This window comes from Pyrenophora tritici-repentis, chromosome 2, assembly GCF_003171515.1.
Source record: "Pyrenophora tritici-repentis strain M4 chromosome 2, whole genome shotgun sequence".
NCBI lineage: Eukaryota > Fungi > Ascomycota > Dothideomycetes > Pleosporales > Pleosporaceae > Pyrenophora > Pyrenophora tritici-repentis.
Window position 1 is genome coordinate 3,554,787 of NC_089391.1, and position 18,686 is coordinate 3,573,472.

The 18,686-nt window shown below is 53.7% G+C and overlaps 4 protein-coding genes across 4 annotated transcripts; 1 reads left to right on the plus strand and 3 right to left on the minus strand.

The window, feature by feature from the left end:
- Positions 1 to 960: 960 nt before the first annotated feature.
- Positions 961 to 2,406, minus strand: PtrM4_068030 (PBP1, Protein interacting with poly(A)-binding protein; the record flags this gene model as incomplete). Its single annotated transcript, XM_066105808.1, has 1 exon — positions 961 to 2,406. One exon carries the CDS (start codon positions 2,404 to 2,406, stop codon positions 961 to 963), a length of 1,446 nt encoding a protein of 481 aa, XP_065964435.1.
- An 824-nt stretch (positions 2,407 to 3,230) lies between these two features.
- On the plus strand, positions 3,231 to 4,341 carry PtrM4_068040 (MscS-porin multi-domain protein; the record flags this gene model as incomplete). The annotated part of the gene is made up of 2 exons (XM_001933477.1): positions 3,231 to 3,398; positions 3,445 to 4,341. 2 exons carry the CDS (start codon positions 3,231 to 3,233, stop codon positions 4,339 to 4,341), a joined length of 1,065 nt encoding a protein of 354 aa, XP_001933512.1.
- Positions 4,342 to 11,027: 6,686 nt separating this feature from the next.
- On the minus strand, positions 11,028 to 13,008 carry PtrM4_068050 (CP2 transcription factor family protein; the record flags this gene model as incomplete). Its single annotated transcript, XM_001933478.2, has 2 exons — positions 11,028 to 12,732; positions 12,782 to 13,008. 2 exons carry the CDS (start codon positions 13,006 to 13,008, stop codon positions 11,028 to 11,030), a joined length of 1,932 nt encoding a protein of 643 aa, XP_001933513.2.
- A 3,055-nt stretch (positions 13,009 to 16,063) lies between these two features.
- PtrM4_068060 (uncharacterized protein) lies at positions 16,064 to 18,200 on the minus strand (the record flags this gene model as incomplete). The annotated part of the gene is made up of 3 exons (XM_066105809.1): positions 16,064 to 17,223; positions 17,277 to 17,419; positions 17,467 to 18,200. The coding sequence occupies 3 exons, from the start codon at positions 18,198 to 18,200 to the stop codon at positions 16,064 to 16,066; spliced, it is 2,037 nt and encodes a 678-aa protein (XP_065964436.1).
- Between the last annotated feature and the right edge of the window lie 486 nt (positions 18,201 to 18,686).

Below are 18,686 nucleotides of genomic sequence, written 5' to 3' on the forward strand. Positions count from 1 at the left end.
CACGATCCCAAGCCGCTCACCGCACTCGCCGCCTTGCCATCATAGACACGTGTGCCCTCTTCTCTGTGTCCCACAACAAGGATATGCAAACTTGAAATGAAAACATCTAGCAGCAGTCTCCAATTACTAGACCAACTCGACTGACTAGCCTACCTTCTTCGAGCGCTCTTGGGCGACGAGGGCTAGGAGATGGAAATACTTCATCATTAAGATGCAGCTGTTTGGAAATCCGCCTAGAGAGATGCATTTTGTGTGATACTCAAACAACGGGCCTACTCACGAAAGTGGTACTGGGAATGTGCCTTTGAGCCAGAACCAAGCGTGTACTGAGGAGGTAGAATCTAGATGTGCGCACATACAGATAGCTTAAGTGCCTCACAAGAACCAACCCCACTGAACTATGGAACATCAGGTTTAGACAACCACATACCGTCTTTGGAGTCCCCATGGCCTCAGGGAAAGATCGATACACGCAACAGTCACATCACGTCCATCATGCCCACATACCGACCACCACATCATAAGCAACCACATAATAAACACGTAAAGCTTTTGATAGATTACCAGGTATGTTCAAACCATGTAGCCGGTGATAAAGAAACCATATGTGACGAAACCTTGCCTGAGCCCCCTTTCCACCCTGACCCCCAACAACCTGATGCCATCCGAGCCATGATGCTCTTACCCACTCACCGAAAATGTGGTGAGGTAGCCAGCCGCTTCATGTATAAAAAAACACGCCCAGAGAGAAGATTTTGGAAGGGAAGATAAACATACCGTTACGCCATGCTCCAAATTCCACATGCAGTGTAGAAACGAGACTTGAACCCATGCTGCTCGCTTCACGTCGCTTTGAGTAGTCCACGCTCACAGCGCGCTTACTAGATCCGGTGCTTCTCCGATTCTAGGAAGGAATGAGTTTCACGGTCGTATGGAAGTGGGGGGGAGGGGGGAGGGGGTCTACTGACCAAGACGCGAGTACAGCATGTACAACGCCATTTGGTTGCACTCCTGTGTGCCTGTAATGGTGACAAGACGCTCGTTGCTGTTATCGGTGGGCTCGTTGATTTTGATGACGCTTCCACTAAGTTGGCGAATCTCATTGATCTTCGCACCGCCCTTGCCGATGATGGCACCGACCATGTCGTTGGGGATGAAGATCTGCTGTGTCAAAGGTTGGCCGGGCATTGCACCAACCGCTGCGTGAGGAGCAGCTCCACCGTGCGCAACGGGAGCTGCGGCAGGATGAGCTCCGTATGGAGTAGGTGCAGCCGGGCCACCGTACGGACCGCGGCTAGGCGAGCCAGCTCCATAAGGCATGTTAGGATGCCCATAGGGCGACTGCTGAGGGGGCTGTCCGTGCATGTGAGGCGCGCCATATCCACCGTGAGCGGGGGTGCGCTGAGGGGGTTCTTGGCGGCGAAAGTTTTGTGGGTGAGAGTACTGACCTCCAGCAGGCTGGGGAACGTATGGCTGGACGGACATGCCGCCTGGGACTACGTTGGCCGCCATTCCGCTACGTGTGGCATATTGGGAGGCAGCGGGACCGCCGAATCGCTCGGTCAGCTGCTCGACCAGTGTCTGCGCAACATAGTACACAGCAATGTGCACAGCGTCAGCAACACCCAGAACGATCAACGAGCGCTCGCCAGAGTTGGGGAGGAGGGTGTCAGATGCGTTCAACTTAGCATTGGAGGCCTCCTGGATCTCGCGGATGCGAACACCGGCCTTGCCAATGATGGAGCCGATTAGAATGTGGGGGATAAGCAGACGCATGGGGTACGCCTTGGAAGTGGAAGTGGAAGGGGTCTCGAGGTCCTCTTGGTTTAGAGTGCGCACAATGAGACCGAAGGCTTTGGACACAGCATCAACTTGGCCGCTTACAGTAAGGATGCGTTCGACAGCGCCCCGAGAGTAGTCGCTAACGGTGCACTTGGCGCCAGACAGACGACGGATCTGAGTCACATTCTCTCCGCCCTTGCCGATGATGGTAGCTGCCTCGCTGGTGCCAATGCAAGCGCGCACATGCAGCCAGTTGGTCTCGTCTACCTGCTGGTTCTGGTTTACAGGCCGGCCATTGGCGCCCGACGTGGACTGAATAGGCTGGGTCTCGAGGATGGAAGGCGCGTCAGGGACAACAGTGTCCGTCTGGGTGGTCTCGGCGCCATTCTCCAGGGCAGCGCCGGCTACGTCATGCGCGTCGTCCTTGAGGCCCTCGGTGGCAATGTCGTCTGCTTTTACGGGCTGGGCAATATCAATGTCGTCTGCGATGGAGGCGTCCTCCTTGACCATTTTGTCGAGAGCCGGGCGCTTGGCATCGGGCTGGTCGTTGGGTCCGGCAGGCGACGACGGCTCCTCAAGCGGGCGCTTGGCCGACGAAGCTGCGATGGTGGGTGATGCAGACATGGCTCCTGTAGATGAGTTCTTGAATCTTTACGGGTATATGCGCTTTCACAGTCGACAAGCGCGTAAACGCGAGGTGGAGACTTTTGTTCAATTGATCTCGATTATTGTGCGACTTATGTACAGCGGGGGCTGAAAGAAAGCGTGCTGTGAGGGCGGACGGGAGGGAGTCGCGACAGTGCGGTGAAGGTGCGTGGAGGAGAGGTCGCCGGGAGCTTGAATAGAGTTTGGAGCGTGCAGATGGTGCAGTGGTCGGAGAAGGGAGCCTCGGAGAAGCGAGGGGTCGAGGATGATGATGCTTGTGATGGAGCAGGAGAGTCGGAAAGGGTGTGGGTGTGTTGTGTGTTGTGTGCTTCTGGGGCGACGAGACGTCGAGAGATGAAGAAACTGGCCCAAGTAAAGAAAGCTCGCCCGTCAAACCTTCTCGGCTCAATCCGGCGTATTAGAGGCGGAGAGCTCGAGCTGCGCGCCTTCCTCGTCAACTGAGATGCAACTGTAGTGGAAGGGGTGATGGGGTAAGAGCAGTGCGTGATAGCAGAGAGCAGCGGCGAGTTGCGTGAGGGAGAGGGAGCGCAAGCGGTGCAAAAGGAAGCTATCGCGGGGAGATCGGCGCGAGCCTTGGCATATCACGTGTGTGAGAGGCAGCAACAGTAGCGCGGGTTTGCGCACTGCAACACAGCAGGCGAGAGAGGGAGAGGTTCCTTTCACCGCAGTGAACGTGAAGGTAGCGAATTGGGCTGAGTGGCTGAGCGGTGACGTGACCCCAGATCAGGCCTGTTAGTTAGCGAGTGGTGACCCGTACCATAACACGGTCCAATATCAAAGAGATGGCGCAACGCGAAACCCTCGACAAGATACAAGAGTATGCCAGAGAAGCTCGTAAGCGGCAGATCGAGGTAGTCGACTTTGACGCGTCCGGCACCGAAGCTCGTCTGTCGCAAACAGTGAAGGAGCTCCAGGCACGCGTTCAGGAACAACAAGCAGCCCTGGACAAGGTACGACCCATACTCAGTCTCGCCGAATCTTATTAACTCACTTCAGTTGAGATCGGAATCTAGTGTTGATCTGAATTCTGTAGCATACGCGTCAGACGATTCACGTCAAAAATTGCAGCAACTCATCGCAGTCAAAGACGCGTATAGGCGTCTGAAGCCAACAGCAACATACCTTCCTGGAAAAGGGTCGCCTCTCCCTTCCTTGCTAGCAGCACGTACACTGCAGAAAAATATCCAAGGAACCAAGGAAGCCATCGCCGATGTCAAGTCTGAACTCAACGCAAAGGAAGCTACCCTCCGGAGAGAGGAAGCCAACCTCCACGATGCCAATCAGCTCACCCAGGCCATGGAAGCCCGAATTGAACGTCTACGCGCTCAGCATATAGACCGTTCTCAAAAGACTCCCGCTCAGCTCGCGCGTGAACTCATCGCAGCAAAGCGCGCGCAAAAGGATGCCTATGATGCAGATATGCAACGCTTAGGCCAAGCCATGAACGACTTCATCAACGACTTTCTCTCCAACATGCTTGCAGCAGAAGAGCTGGGTGGACCTGTAGTTGGCGACATGCTTGACGTCGAAGACGACACACTGGCCGCCGGCTTCACGAAAAAGGGACGCGCAAAATCGACCAAGAAGCCCGTCTCAGACAAGACACGACAGCGCAGAATCGATCAAATCTGGGGCAAGAAGACTGCTACTACCGCTGAAGAGGAGGAAAAGGAACCACCGACTGAGGCTGAAGCTGCCGATGCGGAAATGCGACAGTTGATTGAGAACCTGTTTGCTACATTGGTAGGACCGGGTGGTGGAAAAGCTTACTTTCAGCTCGAGAGGGATTCTGCGGCTTCGAGGTTTTTGGTCAGAGCAAAGATTGCGCAGTTTCATCCTAGAGACGCGAGGAAGTTGCGATTGATTGACTTTGGGCGAGAGTTGGATGATTGAGATTGAAGGCACTTGAGTGATTTCTGTATCTTCTCTGAAAGAAGTTGTTGGAAGATGTTGGAAGACGGTAGACCTGCTCCTAGAGATGGCAGTTCAGGTTCTCTACCAGAAGCATTATTCAAAGGCGGTCTTGTCGAGGGCGTCCCTTACATGTTTCCCTCCAACATGGCTTTTCCACAATCACCCTTACACGCATCGCTCTCATAGTTCTGCTCAAACCATTTGCGAACTCCTCTCCTATATGGGTTGTAGTATTATCACATACAAACACATATTCACACTAACCATCGATTTGTGTCCCTCCCAAATAACTCCCCAACGTGAACTCAATCAATACTTCCTCTTGAACCCCTCTCGCAGCAACTTCCTCGAAGAACTCTCACATCCCCTCCATCACCAAGCCCTTGATCCCTCCACCTGTGGCTGTGCACTCCACTCCACAGCCAAGCACCCCAAGCCCACACTTACCATCCGATTACCCTCTTAGCCCATCCTTCCACGCGTACACCTTCCCCTCCTACAGCGCCCTCGCAACACATCATCCATGCAGGAAGTAGTCCTGCGCACTGCACGCGCGCGACGCCCCCTCTCCACACACACATCAAAAGTCCCACACCTACATCATCTAGCTCCATCCCCAATCCCAAACAGCTGGAAGCGCCGGGCGTCGGCACCACGCACCTGAGACACCAGAGCCGGAGCTGAGAAAGGTTGTGTGGAGATGTGACGAGGGTACCCCCCGGTCTCAATACAATGTCGCATCGGAGCGAGAGGCACAAAGCAGTAACTTTGCCAATCCGCGCTTTCTGGAAGGTATTGAGAGAAGGGGAGGGGAAATAGTGTCGCTTTACTCGTTCCCATTCTGCTTGTAGTCTAGTCCCCGTGTCTAGTTTGGGAAAGGGAAGGCTGAATGAGGATCTAGGTAGACATCACCTATGACATTGTCCCATGCAAACACGGGATAAGACAGGGACCGGGTACAAGGGACAAGGTACTCATTGACACTCATGGCCTGATGTCTGGAGGGGGTCGGTAACTGGTGGAAGTGGCGTAGTGGATCAAATGGATAAAGCATGTTGGAAGAGGTCAGGGCAGGATCTTCCCGTCCTGGCGCGTCCCCCGAAAGCAAATTGAATAAGGTACATGGGTACAGCGAACGGAACAAGAAAAGAAGGGCCAGCGCAGCGTGGTAATCAATGCTTGCTATCTTTTGCTCGAGTCTCAGCCGCAGTGGGAGTAGTTAGTTGTAAGTGGGGTAGGAAAGGTTATCTGTACATATCTTAGGTACTTTTAGTTGGCTTATTCATGTATCTATGCAATGTCATGTCCAAAAATGGACACAGAACATAGAAAAAGCAAAATTAATCCCTCGTCCTCGACTCAACATAGCAACAAGCGAAGACCGTAAATGACACCGTACAATTAAGATTGGGATAATGCACACATCTCAATCCCCGCCCATCGCAGCCACACAACCCGTATCCGGAGATCTCCTGCGTCTCGCCGTACGTACCTACACGCCGCCCGACGCACATCGGGAAAAAGCAAACATGTAATGATCCCCTCGATGCCCAAACCGATCGCCAAACCTACTTGCCAACACATACTTGCCTACAACAAATCCACAAACTGAGTTACACCGTCTGTCTCACCGAGCGAGAAGCACCTCCGTAGTCAAGATACCCAATTGCGGGAAAACACCATGCGCACATGCAAGTGACCTGGTAGACAAAAAGGGCCGAGGCGGACATCTAGGATAAGCCCATGTCCTCTGTAACCCCCAAACCCAGATATACAAGCTTTCCCTACCTAATCTAACCTACCTCGCATCATCCATCCATCCATCAAAGATGATCCTTCCCTGCTCCCCCAGCCCTTTCTCCCGGAACCCCAAATCCCAGACACGGCATCAACGTGGCTCCAGCTACACGTCCACGTCCAGCTACCTGTGAATGCCATGTCCATTTCCTTACTAGCCCAACAAACCCCCACGCACCCATCACCTTGCCCCGTGCTCTGCATGCTCTGCACGCCTTAGAGGAGGTGAGAGGTCGTTAGCATACATGTAGTGCTGATTGGCCAGGCACACTACCAACCTACCTACTGTACCTACTATAAACAGTAAAAGATAGACAAGACACACACGCGGACATATCTACACCGTACATACCGATACCATACCGTACATTGCAATTACTACCTATAGCGATCGGCCCGGCTGAGCTTGTTCGTATATGTGATGTGTGATATTTTCCCGATCGCGATCTTGATCCTGATCATGATCCTACACGATTTGCGAGTCCTCCGAGGCGAGACGAGGTTTTGGATTTTACCGCCAGATCTGCGATGATTGTCGCGCGCGTCCACGGGATGTGCGGCTGCGTTGCTCATTGCGCCACTGCGCGGGTTTAAAGGGGGTGATCTTCAAGGTACGGGTGTGTAGGGGACCGGAATGGCGGGATCGGAGTGGTCCTGCTGTGCGTGTCTTCCTCTTCACAACGGAAGCGAGAAGCAAGAAGAAGAAGAAGAAGAAGAAGAAGAAGAAGAAGAAGAAGAAGAAGAAGAGGAGATGGTGCGTATGTTTGTGCCAGCATAACTGAACACAACACACCGCTGGTATTTCGATTCCGATCACAATCTCGATCCGATGCGACAAATGCCGTTCCTCATTCCCATCCATGTCCTGTCCATGAGTCAATCTCCACCGCATCCAAAACACCACATCTACCGTACCTACCTACCAGCCACCAGCCACCGCCCCTAACACCAGCATTCTGAAACACTCTCGTCCTCTCGTCCCCACTACTGACCGCATCTATGAAGTCATAATCCTCCACCTTCTCTCCTCACGTGCCCCATCTAATCCCTCCCCTTCACTCTCCCCCGTATGCATAGGTACCACAATTAGGTCTAGGCCAACTTATCCACCGTGTGGCCCACACCCGCCGTGGTCTAGAAGCCACCAAGCCATCCAGAACCCACAACAACAACAAAACTGCCGACACGCGCCTAACATTCGTGCCTGGACAAGTGTCGCGCCGAGGAAACGCGGCGCAGGTTATGTGTCAGCGGCCACCTTGCCCTACCCTATCTCAAGCCCTAGCACCACACGTGCGCAAAAAACTCCAGATCTGATGAGTAAACAGGAAAATACACCAAAACAGCCAGGCAGACCAGGGGTGGCGCGTGCGGGGTCTTGGTTTGGAGGCAAATTGCACGTTTTCCCGCTTTGATTTGTTATTGTTGTTAGGTTTGTTTTGCTCACGGTAGACGGCGAGGGTACATAGACGGCGAATTTGATGGCGATGTGGTCACGGCCGTGGATGAGAATGAGACAAGATAAGATGGGTGGATGGACATGTTCGCCGATGCCGTTCATGTTCGCGTGAGCGGCTCGGTTCGGTCGGCATGGGGGAAGCAAATATCACATACAGAGAACGGAAGGAACGGAATGCGGAAAGCAAGATACGGCCCCTCCGTCACAGTCTTTCGGGTTTGGATATTTGGTTTTTTCGTTCTAGAAAAACACCCCTTTCCACTGAATTACGAGACTTTCATGGGTTGCGGGAATTACATTGTCTGCGTTCGGTACTCCTCCCGACGGCCTTCGTTTAGCGCATTGGAAATGAATATCGAGAAGAGCGCGCGCGCTGGAGAACTCCGTTTCTATTCCATTTCCGACCCCATTGCATTGCATTTCCAATATTATGGAGTACCGTAGCCCCAGAAGAATTGAATATACGTTGTCTTAATACCTCGCATACTATAGAAATACGAGATATCACCAAGCAACAGCTAACCCACCAAACACAAACCACACGGCTAAAAAAGCCACCTAGTATTTTACTAATCTCCCCCTTGTGTCTGTTAGCCTCATCTTTCCTTTTTCACCTAAAGTTGTGGAAGTTGCCGGTGCCCAGTGCCGGGGTCCGATACGAGATTACCATACATGAGGTAGTGTGCGAGCGAACTCAGGGCGCGAGATTCGTTCTGGAAGCACACCGCACCGCATTGCAGGACAAGGTAGTCGCCTAATCTAATCAATTAACCTACCATAGCAACAAGCCTAGTGTATCAGCTCCCCGTGCTGCCGTGGCGGTGCTGCATTCTAGGCTGCATGATGCAATCCAGACCCCTTTTCACTTACTTGTACCTAACCTATCAGCTACGAACCAACGACCGTGTCGTCGGACGTGTTCCGTGTGGTAGAAAACGATGCAGCGCAGCATAGCCACCTTCCAACACAGCCCGTGGTTTGCAGATCAGTTTTGTAGACCGTGCGTTGTTTTTCCGCTCGCACTCGCTGGGCTGAAGGCGGGGTGCTGTTACCAACAAGGCTCGAGCCCAATTTAGTGCCACCTGGGATGGCATCGGTGGCTTGTTAGAGTAGCGTACGTAGCGTAAAAGCGCCTGCATATACGTATGGGTCATTGATTGACAGTATGTACCGTGCTGAACTGTCATGTGAAGAGACATGTACCATGACCCCGATTTTATCGCTGTGGCGGTGCGGACTCTGCAGCCTAACGCCCCTCTCTCGGCACACTTACGTTTGTTGTCGCAGTCGCTGTATGGCAGTTCAGTTCGGCTAACACAACGGGTGGCGATATCAGTTGACCGCGCATGATGTGAACCGGGGCAGTTACCAGCAAAGTTGTGCGCGCGTCGTCGTCGTGTGAGTCAGACCTCGTGTAGACATGCATGAGACCTGCGTCAGCCTTTTTCACAAGCGTACCGCGCAGTAAAGGACCGCAACTGCAAGTAAGGTAGGCCAGATGGTGATTGGGGGCACAGTCCAGCGTTCGTTCCCGAGCCGTTGTGGCGAAGGCCCCAGGGTCCAGCCACAAGCACTCGCCACTTGCCGTTGCCTCGTTCCCCCTCGCTAGAGTACACAGAATGTCGATCTCCGCGTAGATGCAGCTTTCTGATTGGCTGCCGTGTTGCAACTCAGCTTTTTGTCATGCTACATTGTATGCTAGCGAAAGCCCCATTCAGTCGCAGTAGTAAACGGACCGCTCGGAGCGTCAATCTGCTCCGCCTTTTGCTATCTATGACTTTATCATTCCGTGACCGCTTTTAGACGTACGCGTCCTCGGCGTACGCGATACAATATCCTCCCTTACCGTGCTGTGGTGGCAACGAGTACAACAAACGTGTTGGACCGCTTCTGTCGTCCGTAGTCTAGGCGAAACGCTGGACTACTTCTCGTGGAACCACAGCGAACGGGTACAGAAAGAGGCGGAGCAAGCGGTTGACTCGGAACCTTCTTACCACTCGTGATTGGGCTCAAAAACAAAAGTCTATCCATCCCCCCGAGTTTACTCGGACTTCTGCTGTGCCCGTATAGACTACGCATGCATCAGCGCTTGTCGAGCTATTCATTGCTCGGGACCACTATTCGTCGAAGCTTTGATCGGTAGGGTGCGCGTACGTTTCAACTTGGTAGTCTAATTCGGACTGACTGAGCAGTGGTTCGCCCCAGGTGTAGTCGGCCCGTTTTGATTCGACAATCCTTCTGATGTTGCCAGCGCATCTTGTGGCCCCCGCTCCTTCACTTTGTTCTTTCACCTTACGTGTGTGTACCGACGTTGTGATTTGTGACGCCTTTGCTGCACGATGACATCAGGATTCGGCCTTATTGTTCGGACAAACTGATCCATGTGCTATCGTCCCATGTTCATACCCCCGATAGCCCCCTCAGTAAGTGTCAAGGATACATGTCAGGGGCCCCCACCGCAGTGTCGCCTGAGGCTTCGCATCGAGTTTCGGCGCTCTAGAGCTCGACTGATGAAACCGCAATTCCAGTCATGAAAATCGCACAGTAATGTACACGCATAAATCCAGGTGAAAACGTCGTTATTATCCGTACCCTAGCTGTTTCCCCATTGCTCGTAATTTCCGGGGTCAGTAGCGTGTCCGGCCGTGATGCGTGCCAAGCTGTTGGAATCATGCGATGGGGGGAGAAACTGCATCAAATCCGATGGCGGGAGATGGCCGGATCGAAGATTACTATCTTGAACACGAGTGGAGATCCGCGCGGATTGTGCCTATGTCGCAATGTCAGCGGAGTCGGACCGCGACAAGCGGTCCATCTTCGGCCACGGAAGAGCCCCGATGTGACATTGTGAAAGCGTGGACCTTGAGAAAATTTGACGGGGAAAATTCAATGCTCATGATGACAGGGTCAAAGATCGCAGGGAAAACTCAATACTTCTGGAGACAAGGTGTGGAGCGCAATGACTTTGATTATGCATCCGGATGATACTGGATCATGTGCACCGTAGTGAACAAAATTGCCATGTTTATGTAAAGAGGAAATTACAGCCCAAACTCTCCCTCGTGTATATCTCGCTATGTGTTCGTGACAGATCGTTGCATTTTCAATCTTGGCCGCTGGAAAGGTAAAAGGGTAATGGTATAATGGGTATCGTCGTCGCACCGAAAAGAAGAGTAGAAAGGTATCGACAAAGGAAAAATGGCAAACGCTCAGGATTGACGCGTGGTATCTCCAAAGCGCTCAACGCCAAGCGGTGAAGCTGGATCAAGTGATCACAGCTCAAAAGAATTAGTAACCCGCGAAGAGCAATGCGAGCTCCAGTATACGGATAGTACGGGGTCATTAGAGTTGGTCGGTCGCCGAAAAAGGGTATCAAAGTGTAAAGAGCGGCGCCGGCAGGCATAACAGGCTAGAAGAGAAGACGGAGTTCGTAACCGGTCGAGTGAACATTTTCGGTGACACTGATGTCGCCGTCGACTTGAATCTCCTTGGATCCAGCATCCCATTCGTGCTTGATAGAGTGTACTGGCGGCGTGCCGACCTCATGAAACTCTGCCGACATGTCCTGTTGTTCTGGTATCCTGCTGACGGCGTCGTCATCCATTAGGATCTGCAATCCTTTCTGGTTGACGCGTATGGTTCGTGTCACCGTGGTCGGCTCCATATTGATCTTCATCGCAATAGCAGCTACAAGCTCCTTGACGGTGCGGCTCATGACATATACGGCACGGTAGTAGTTGTCCTCTGGTTGCCGACCGGCGAGTCTTGGCTGGACGAAGAAGCAAGCCACCGGCTTCAGCATGGGTTCCGGGGGCGGCTGGTAGGTCTGGTCAACGCCAAGGGCCTCGATCCATCCAGATAAGGCGTGATCATCCGAATACGGCCTTTGCACTTTCGTCGGCACATCAGCACCTCCTTGGATACCAACCATGCCTTTGAGATCGCCCGTGGCGGTTTGCGGGAGACTCCGCCATTCACTTGAAGTCATGCGCGAAGGCGGTTGGAAAGGCGCTGGGCGCTGGAAGGATGAAGTTCGGCGCTTCTCGGAGTGGAGAGATTGAGAACTTGGAGTTGGCGACACAACCGAGGACGCGGCAGTTCCTGATTCCTGCGTCTCCCACATGGGAGCGTCGATGTTAGTGTCGAGTTTGGAGAGTTCTTGGGGTGTGGCGCCCAATATGACTGGATGAATGTCCGGGTCATCCTGTTCTTCGCCCTTGAGGTAGAGGACGCTAACAGGCCTGGTGGAGCTGAACATGTCCTGGAGAGAAGCGAGTTTGATGTGGAGATCCTCTTCGGCAGGTGCTCGAGATCCTTGGAGCTCGCTTGCTGAAGTCATGGACCATGTTCGCTTGTGTTTGGGTACTTTTCCAGGTCGCTGGTTGATGTTGCTCTTGGAGATGGATCCACTGCGCTTCCGCTTGCCAAAGTCCTTCATGCCAGACTCGACTTGCGCGATCTGTTGCTTGAGCTTGTCGATTGTTTTCTTGACATGTGCAACATCGTTTGATAGTTTTCGCTCGGCGCCGTGGTCCCGGAAGAGCTTGACTTTGCAATAGCAAAGCTCGGCGTCCAGTTTTTTCAGGGCTGTTGATCCGGTGGCTTCAGTGACCATCTCTGTCTTTGCGCATAATCGCACAGGGATTCCCTTGACACCCTTGGAGTGGCTGAAATCGGTAGACAGGAAGTTGAAGCGTACAGCCAAGGAGCACTCGGCTGAGGCGTGTTGGACCGGTGTCCATGTAACAACGAAACCGTCAAACGACGAAGATTCAAGCTCTACTCTGGGTCGGCCTTGGATCTCGCCGCCACCGACCTGGCTTGGATCTACGAATTCGACCGCTTGGAGTCGTCCTCCGCGTTGGTGCGCCTCGTTTGTTCCGCGGCCTTCCTTCCAGAGTTGCCAGCAAGAAGCGGGTCGCTGGCGCTGCTGCTCATCTTCGAAAGAAATGCGGATAAAAGTCCTGTACTTCGTTGGGATAGGTCCTTGCAGAGGTGCCGTGTCCACCAGAGAAATGGAATAGGCTTGTCCCTTGTTCAAATAGGTGACTGGGACTTCATCTGGCTGCTTGACCATGGCTGTGGGAGCGTTTAGAGTTACATGGTAGCGAAAACTACAACTGTCAGTACAAATCTGGAAATGGTATATGCAGGGTGGCTCACTTCTGGTTAGGTGGAGGGGGGGGTGGTGCCACTGTGGGCGCCATGTTGTCATCGTATGAATGAGATGCAAATGTCATGAGGGGTGACTGCTCCTGCATCTCTACTTCTGGAACCAAGTTGTCCATGGGGGAATCGTCGTGGGGTTGCGCCATGGGACCCTGGTCAAAAGCAGAGGGCTGGTGGGTGAATTGATGGGGCGCAAAAGACTGCGAATGCTGCGGCTGCATGCCAAAGGGGTTGACATTCTGGAAGTGATGGGTGCCCAAAGCATGGTGATTGAATCCATGGAGATGGGTGGAAGGCGCGAGCTGTCCAGCGTGGACCCCACCTTCCGACGTTGGCAGTGAAAGGGGGGTTCCCAGGCCAAAACTAAAGCCAGGCGTGTGTAAGTCACCGGCCTGGCTGTGGTAGAGCGTGTTGGTGCCGCCGGGCGTGGGCGTATAGTAGCCCGGCGGTTGGTTTGCAAAAGAAGTAAAGGCGAAGCTGTTGGGGGTCTAGCAGCGATGGGGTAAACCTCCACGGCTCCGCGTTGCCGCGGGGAGTTGGATCTTGATCTTTGATATCATCATGGGTGTCGCCAGGGCTGTAGATTTCAAGTCAGCAAAATTGCATACAAAGTTATGGTGGGCGATTTTGGTGTTGGTGTTGGTGTTGGTGTTGGTGTTGGTGTTGGTGTTGGCGCATGGCGCATGGCCTGTCAGCGGCCCCGAGTGACGAGTGACATGAGACGGGGGGCATCTCGGGAAGACGTACCGGGAGGGGGTGGGCGACATCAAGCGCATCGGCGAGTGTATGGCCGGCAGGCCCAGCCAGCGAATGCGAACGCTGCTGGAGATGGGGAAAGCTGGCCTTGAAGTCCTCTAGCAACTTGCCGTCGGGTTTTTGGCTGTTGAGTCTGTAGGAAGCGAAGAGCAGTCAGCGGCCATGGTCTCGGTGAGGTCGCAGCGACTCTCACGGAACGCGACGCGCGCAAATCACATGCGAGCTTGGGCGCGGATAGACGTACCTATTGCGAAACATGGCATTCGGGCGCACTCGGGGAGATCAGATGGTAGTGAATTCGGCGTGCATCTGGGGAGCAAGCAGTTTGGGAGGGCGAAAGGTGTGAGCTGGTCTGGGAGCAGATACTTGGTCGATGAGACAGAGCAGCTGGCACAATTAAGTCCAGCCTGGAAATGGAAGAGTCAAGCCACAGATGTCCAGGGCCGGTGGTCAGACGTCTTTTAGCTGCTAGCGACCTGAGCTTTCGACAAGACAAGTGCAAGGCCTGACGGAATTGCTCGAGGGCCGCGCGTGGGCATGGGTGGAGCGTCGGGTCTAGGCACGCGGTCCCTGCTGCTCTAACGCCGCAGTTTTGCCCTCCTAGTGCCTTGTGGACAAGGACGTGGGTGAGTGGGTGAGCGAGGAGGAGCGAGGACAGACTGGGCCCTCTCCGCCGCCGTCCCATCATCCGTGCTGCCCACGTCCATCATCGACCAGCACCTGCAGATGCTTGTCGCATGTCGCATGTATGTAGTCGCTGCACAGCCACTGCCCTACGGCACCCTTGAACCGGCGCTGAAATGTACAGTACGCTGGCTGCATGAGGAGCAGATTGCCATGTCGCCATCCCGTCTCTTCGTCTCGAAGCATCCATCGATGCAGAGATGCAGTCCGCCAGCCCGCCAACCCGCCAGTTTGTGCGCGGCTCCAGTGGCTTGCCAGGTGCTGACCTCTGAAGCTCTCGCACACTATGCCCCCTTTGTCCAGAGGGCCTCTTGCGGCGCCTACGGTGTGCGCTGGCGCCTCAATGCGAAATGACATCGCTAGGCCCAGGATGCACTTCCACAAGTGAAGTCTCCCGAGACAGCCCTGCCCTGACACTGACAGCCCTTGGACGCGGCAGACGTCGACGCTGCCTGCTGCCGCTGCTCGCCCTGCCTCGTCCACCACCAAACCATGCCAGATGCACATGCTGCCGGCTCATCCACCGCGCTGCCGACCACGTTCCCCTGCCAGGTGGGCAGCGGATCGGAGACGAGGGTCTAATCCCACAATCAGCCGTTGGCGCCGCCTCGCTTGCCAGTAGCCAGCCTCGCGCCTCGTCCCATGCCCGCCTACTCGGATGTAGACGTGATGCTTAACGTAACGCTATTCCACATACTCGCAGCCCGAGATTAAGGACCAGTTAGTGGGCGTTGTCCCGAACGCGAGTGTACGACTGTGACCCAAGCAACGGCTTTCGTCATCCATGCACGCCCGCCCATGGGGCTCTCTCAAAGGAAAAAAAAATTAACTATGCCCCCCAGCTGCACAAACGTCATTACTCGGAGCAGTTGCACCGCAAACTTTGACACGGCCAATCAAAGTTGAGAGGAATAGTCGGCCGGTACATGGTGCCGAGGAACAACATACCCACATGTCTGCAGTCTGCAGCTGCAGCTGCGATCTGAAGGCCGTATAAAAATAATTGTGGCAACTGTTACGTCGGATCGGCAACGGGATGTCGTGACGAATCAAAGGCACGGCGCACTATCATGTGGAGGAAAATCCGACCTGCCAGCCAAAGTCGGCAATGATTGCCATTGCTGTGCCACAGTTCCCGCACTCGCCACACTCGACGCCACACTTGCCGATCAACTCCCCCTCCGAGAACAAACCTCTCCTGCGGACGCGTACTCGTGCAGATAATCAAAGGCCCTGGAATGCGCCCTTTTGTGACTAGACTTTTTTTGCCAAAGAGAAGGAGTCATCACCTGCCCCGACTCGTGTCCGTCCATTCATGTCAGTATCCTTCCGTGTCTCCTAACCCTCGCATTAGCCCTATCAAGCTACACTCAATTCACTCCCTCCGTGCCACTTTATCCGGATAGGTTCCATCGTGAACGCCGCCTTGTCATGGTCGCCAGTGTGCTACACAAAGGGTCGCAACTGCTTTGTTTCTGACAAGAGCTGCCTGTTTAGCCACGCTTCTTCTCATCTCGCTAACTGTCGGGCGACTGGGATTCGTCATTTCGCAAACTAAATGCAATCTTGGCCACATATAATTGCCCTCACAAGGCCTCCTACTCTACATCAATGCCGTGCTCGGCATATGGCCCAGAGCTGCGTTTCAGTACACATTGCATCCGTGTCACGACCGTCATGGTGTAAACATGACAGAATCATGATTGCACCTTGTCAAACAGTCCAATCACCCTCAAACACCCGCCCTGAGTACGAGTAACCGGGCCCATCCGCCAATTAGTAGTCTGTCAGCCCTGCATGACCTCTACAATCGAGATCACAAACCCACTCGTCCACTTACTGCCCCGTTGATCCTCCCGCGGCGTCACCTGCCTCTGAATTCACCGGCATCTCCGAGTCATCTGTCAGTGACATGGAGGGCCTTGGACTACTCTCCAACCACCATGTCTGGCTTTTGCTACCCGCTGCCCTAGCCGCCGCCAGGGCAATGGTGCCGTTACGGACTTGTGTACTACCGGACTGCTCCTGCCATGCCACTGGACCGTTTACTACGCTTGAATTCTGAAGGGACGACGTCCTAACCCGTAGTGCTGGTCGTAGGTTTCCGCTCGAGTTCTCACGAAAGGCCGTCAGCACACTGGACCGGGACCCGCGACGACTTTGCTGTGGCTGGTTGTAGATTGACTGTAGGCTCGACCCGGAGCCTTCGCGTCGCATACGGCCCATCGTCTGCACAGGACTTGGGATCTTCGATGGCTTGCTAAACTCTGCGTTCAAGTTCGACATGATCGACCGCGAATCAAGCGCAGGACGAGCAGCCCTTACTAGAAGTGGGGCGGCTGAGTCGTCGGAATCGCTACCATGCGTATCGATGTCAGACATCCTCGCCTCGTCATTCAGTGCATGGAGCTGATCTGCTCCGGGTTCGAACGAGAACTGCCGGCGGTGTGATTGCTGCGAGCTGAGTTGCGGCTGCGACTGGTATTTCCGTACCGAATGGGTTGCTGTCATCATGACTTGCTTGCTCTCTGGTGTTCTAGGAGCTATATTCTCCTTTTGCGACAGACATGTTTCCTTTTCGTAATTAGGTTCCACTATGGCTTCTGCCACTCTAGCATGTGACAGCAGCATTGTAAGACCACGGAGGAAGATAGCAGCATCCAAGCCTCGCCGTCGTGCGATGAGCGTGCCAAGCTCACGGAGAGCTACGAGGGCGTCGCATTCAATAGACGGATCCATGTGCGTTTGATCAGGAGCTCCTGCCTCATCGGGCAAAGGGTCTCCAGAGCCACCGGAGAAACCAGAAGTGACAGAACTGGTAATCGAGGGCATGCCATTACGCATACTAGTCAGGTTGAGTTCGCTCTGAACCTTGCGCGACAACATTGTCTTGTTTAGCTCAGAGGGAGCACCCACTGGCAATTCCTTATTATCTGCTAGATGTTTGGAAAGTATGATCATCTTGCCGGATGGTGACGCTGGCCGATGGAGGAGCGCTATTTGAGTTAGAAAAATGACGCACAGTAGCGTGACACGTAGTGTTTCTTACCTTTCTGGCTGCTCTGTTTTATTTCCGCATCAAGCTGGACGTTAGACAAGAACTTGTACGTTGAAGGAAGGCTGTCATGTGAAATCGTCTTCCTGTGGCGACACTTACGATTTACTATGCTTCCTTGACGAGCTTGCATGAGTCTGTCCTGGTCAGCTAGATACTTCCACGCAGATGGATAGCCACAAACCCAGTCATACCACCAGTGCCGCGGACTATGAGAAGCTCAAGCCGACGTATCTCTGACACATAGCGGTTTTCTGCAAGTCTCCACTGCTCCTCTGCCTTCTCCCAATCTTGAAGTGTAACCTCCATCAAGTTACCAATACGCTCCTTCTGTTCTCGGGCTTTTCTGTAGTCTTCGAAAATGCGGAAAAGGCCATTGTAGTGCTCTAGTGGTATCGGCTGACAAGAGTTCACCATGTGTAATCGAACAGCCTGCAACGCCTCTAACGGATCCACGTAGGGTGGGAAGATGGGCGGTGCATCTTCACTCCAAGGCTCCGAAAAATCAGAGGGTTTGGAAGTGTCTTTGAAGTTAGCGAAGAGCGACGTGTATCGCGCGAGTTTCGGCTTGGAATCTCGACGTGGCGCAGGCGTGTCCGAACGCTCACTTCGGGCTTCGTCGGTGTCTTCGAACACGGGCGTGAAGGGTGTAGCGCTCACTGGCGTCTGTGGTCTGCTGCCCTGTAACTTTCGCCAGCTGGATTGTTTCAGTCGGTCAGCCGTATCTTCGGGGAATGTAGGGCTCTCTTTGTCGATTTTAAGCGGAGTAAGCGATTTTGACTGTTTCTTCGACGGTTTGCTCTGGCCTATTTTGCGCCAGCTCTTGTTGTCCAGCATATCGTCGTTGCTTCTTGTACGCTCTCTTGAAATGTGCGCAGCAACAGAGAGTGCTGGGAGTTGCGCAACGTACAGATCCATCTTGTAGTCGGTCGTCACTGCTGACTCGCTGATGTGGTTGGGACAAGGTAAAGGCAAGAGGTGAGGGAGTGGTTGTCGTCATAAGCAACTTCGACTGCACCTTGCACAGCTAACGGCTCACTTTCACCAGGCGCTGTTTCGATCATTCCACTTACACGTATTTCTCGTCGCTGTTGCTTAAGTGAAGCCGACTCGTCATCGTCATCCCAAGGTCATGCTTCTGAATCATATAATGTAGTCACCGACGGCAACCGCTCCTTCCCTCCTCTCACTTACCCCGCTCAACTGTATAGGTTATGACGTATCTAGCAGCATATACAGACACGCACATTCCAGCAACGACTCGCATATGGCTTTTTGGAGCTCCATGGCCTAGGGTGGCGAACAAGATGGTTGCAATCCTGGCTTTGCTGGGAAGCGACAGCATATGCGCTTCGCATTTGGAGTAAGCAGAGGTCCTTGGTGAGATGATTTACCAGTCAAAAG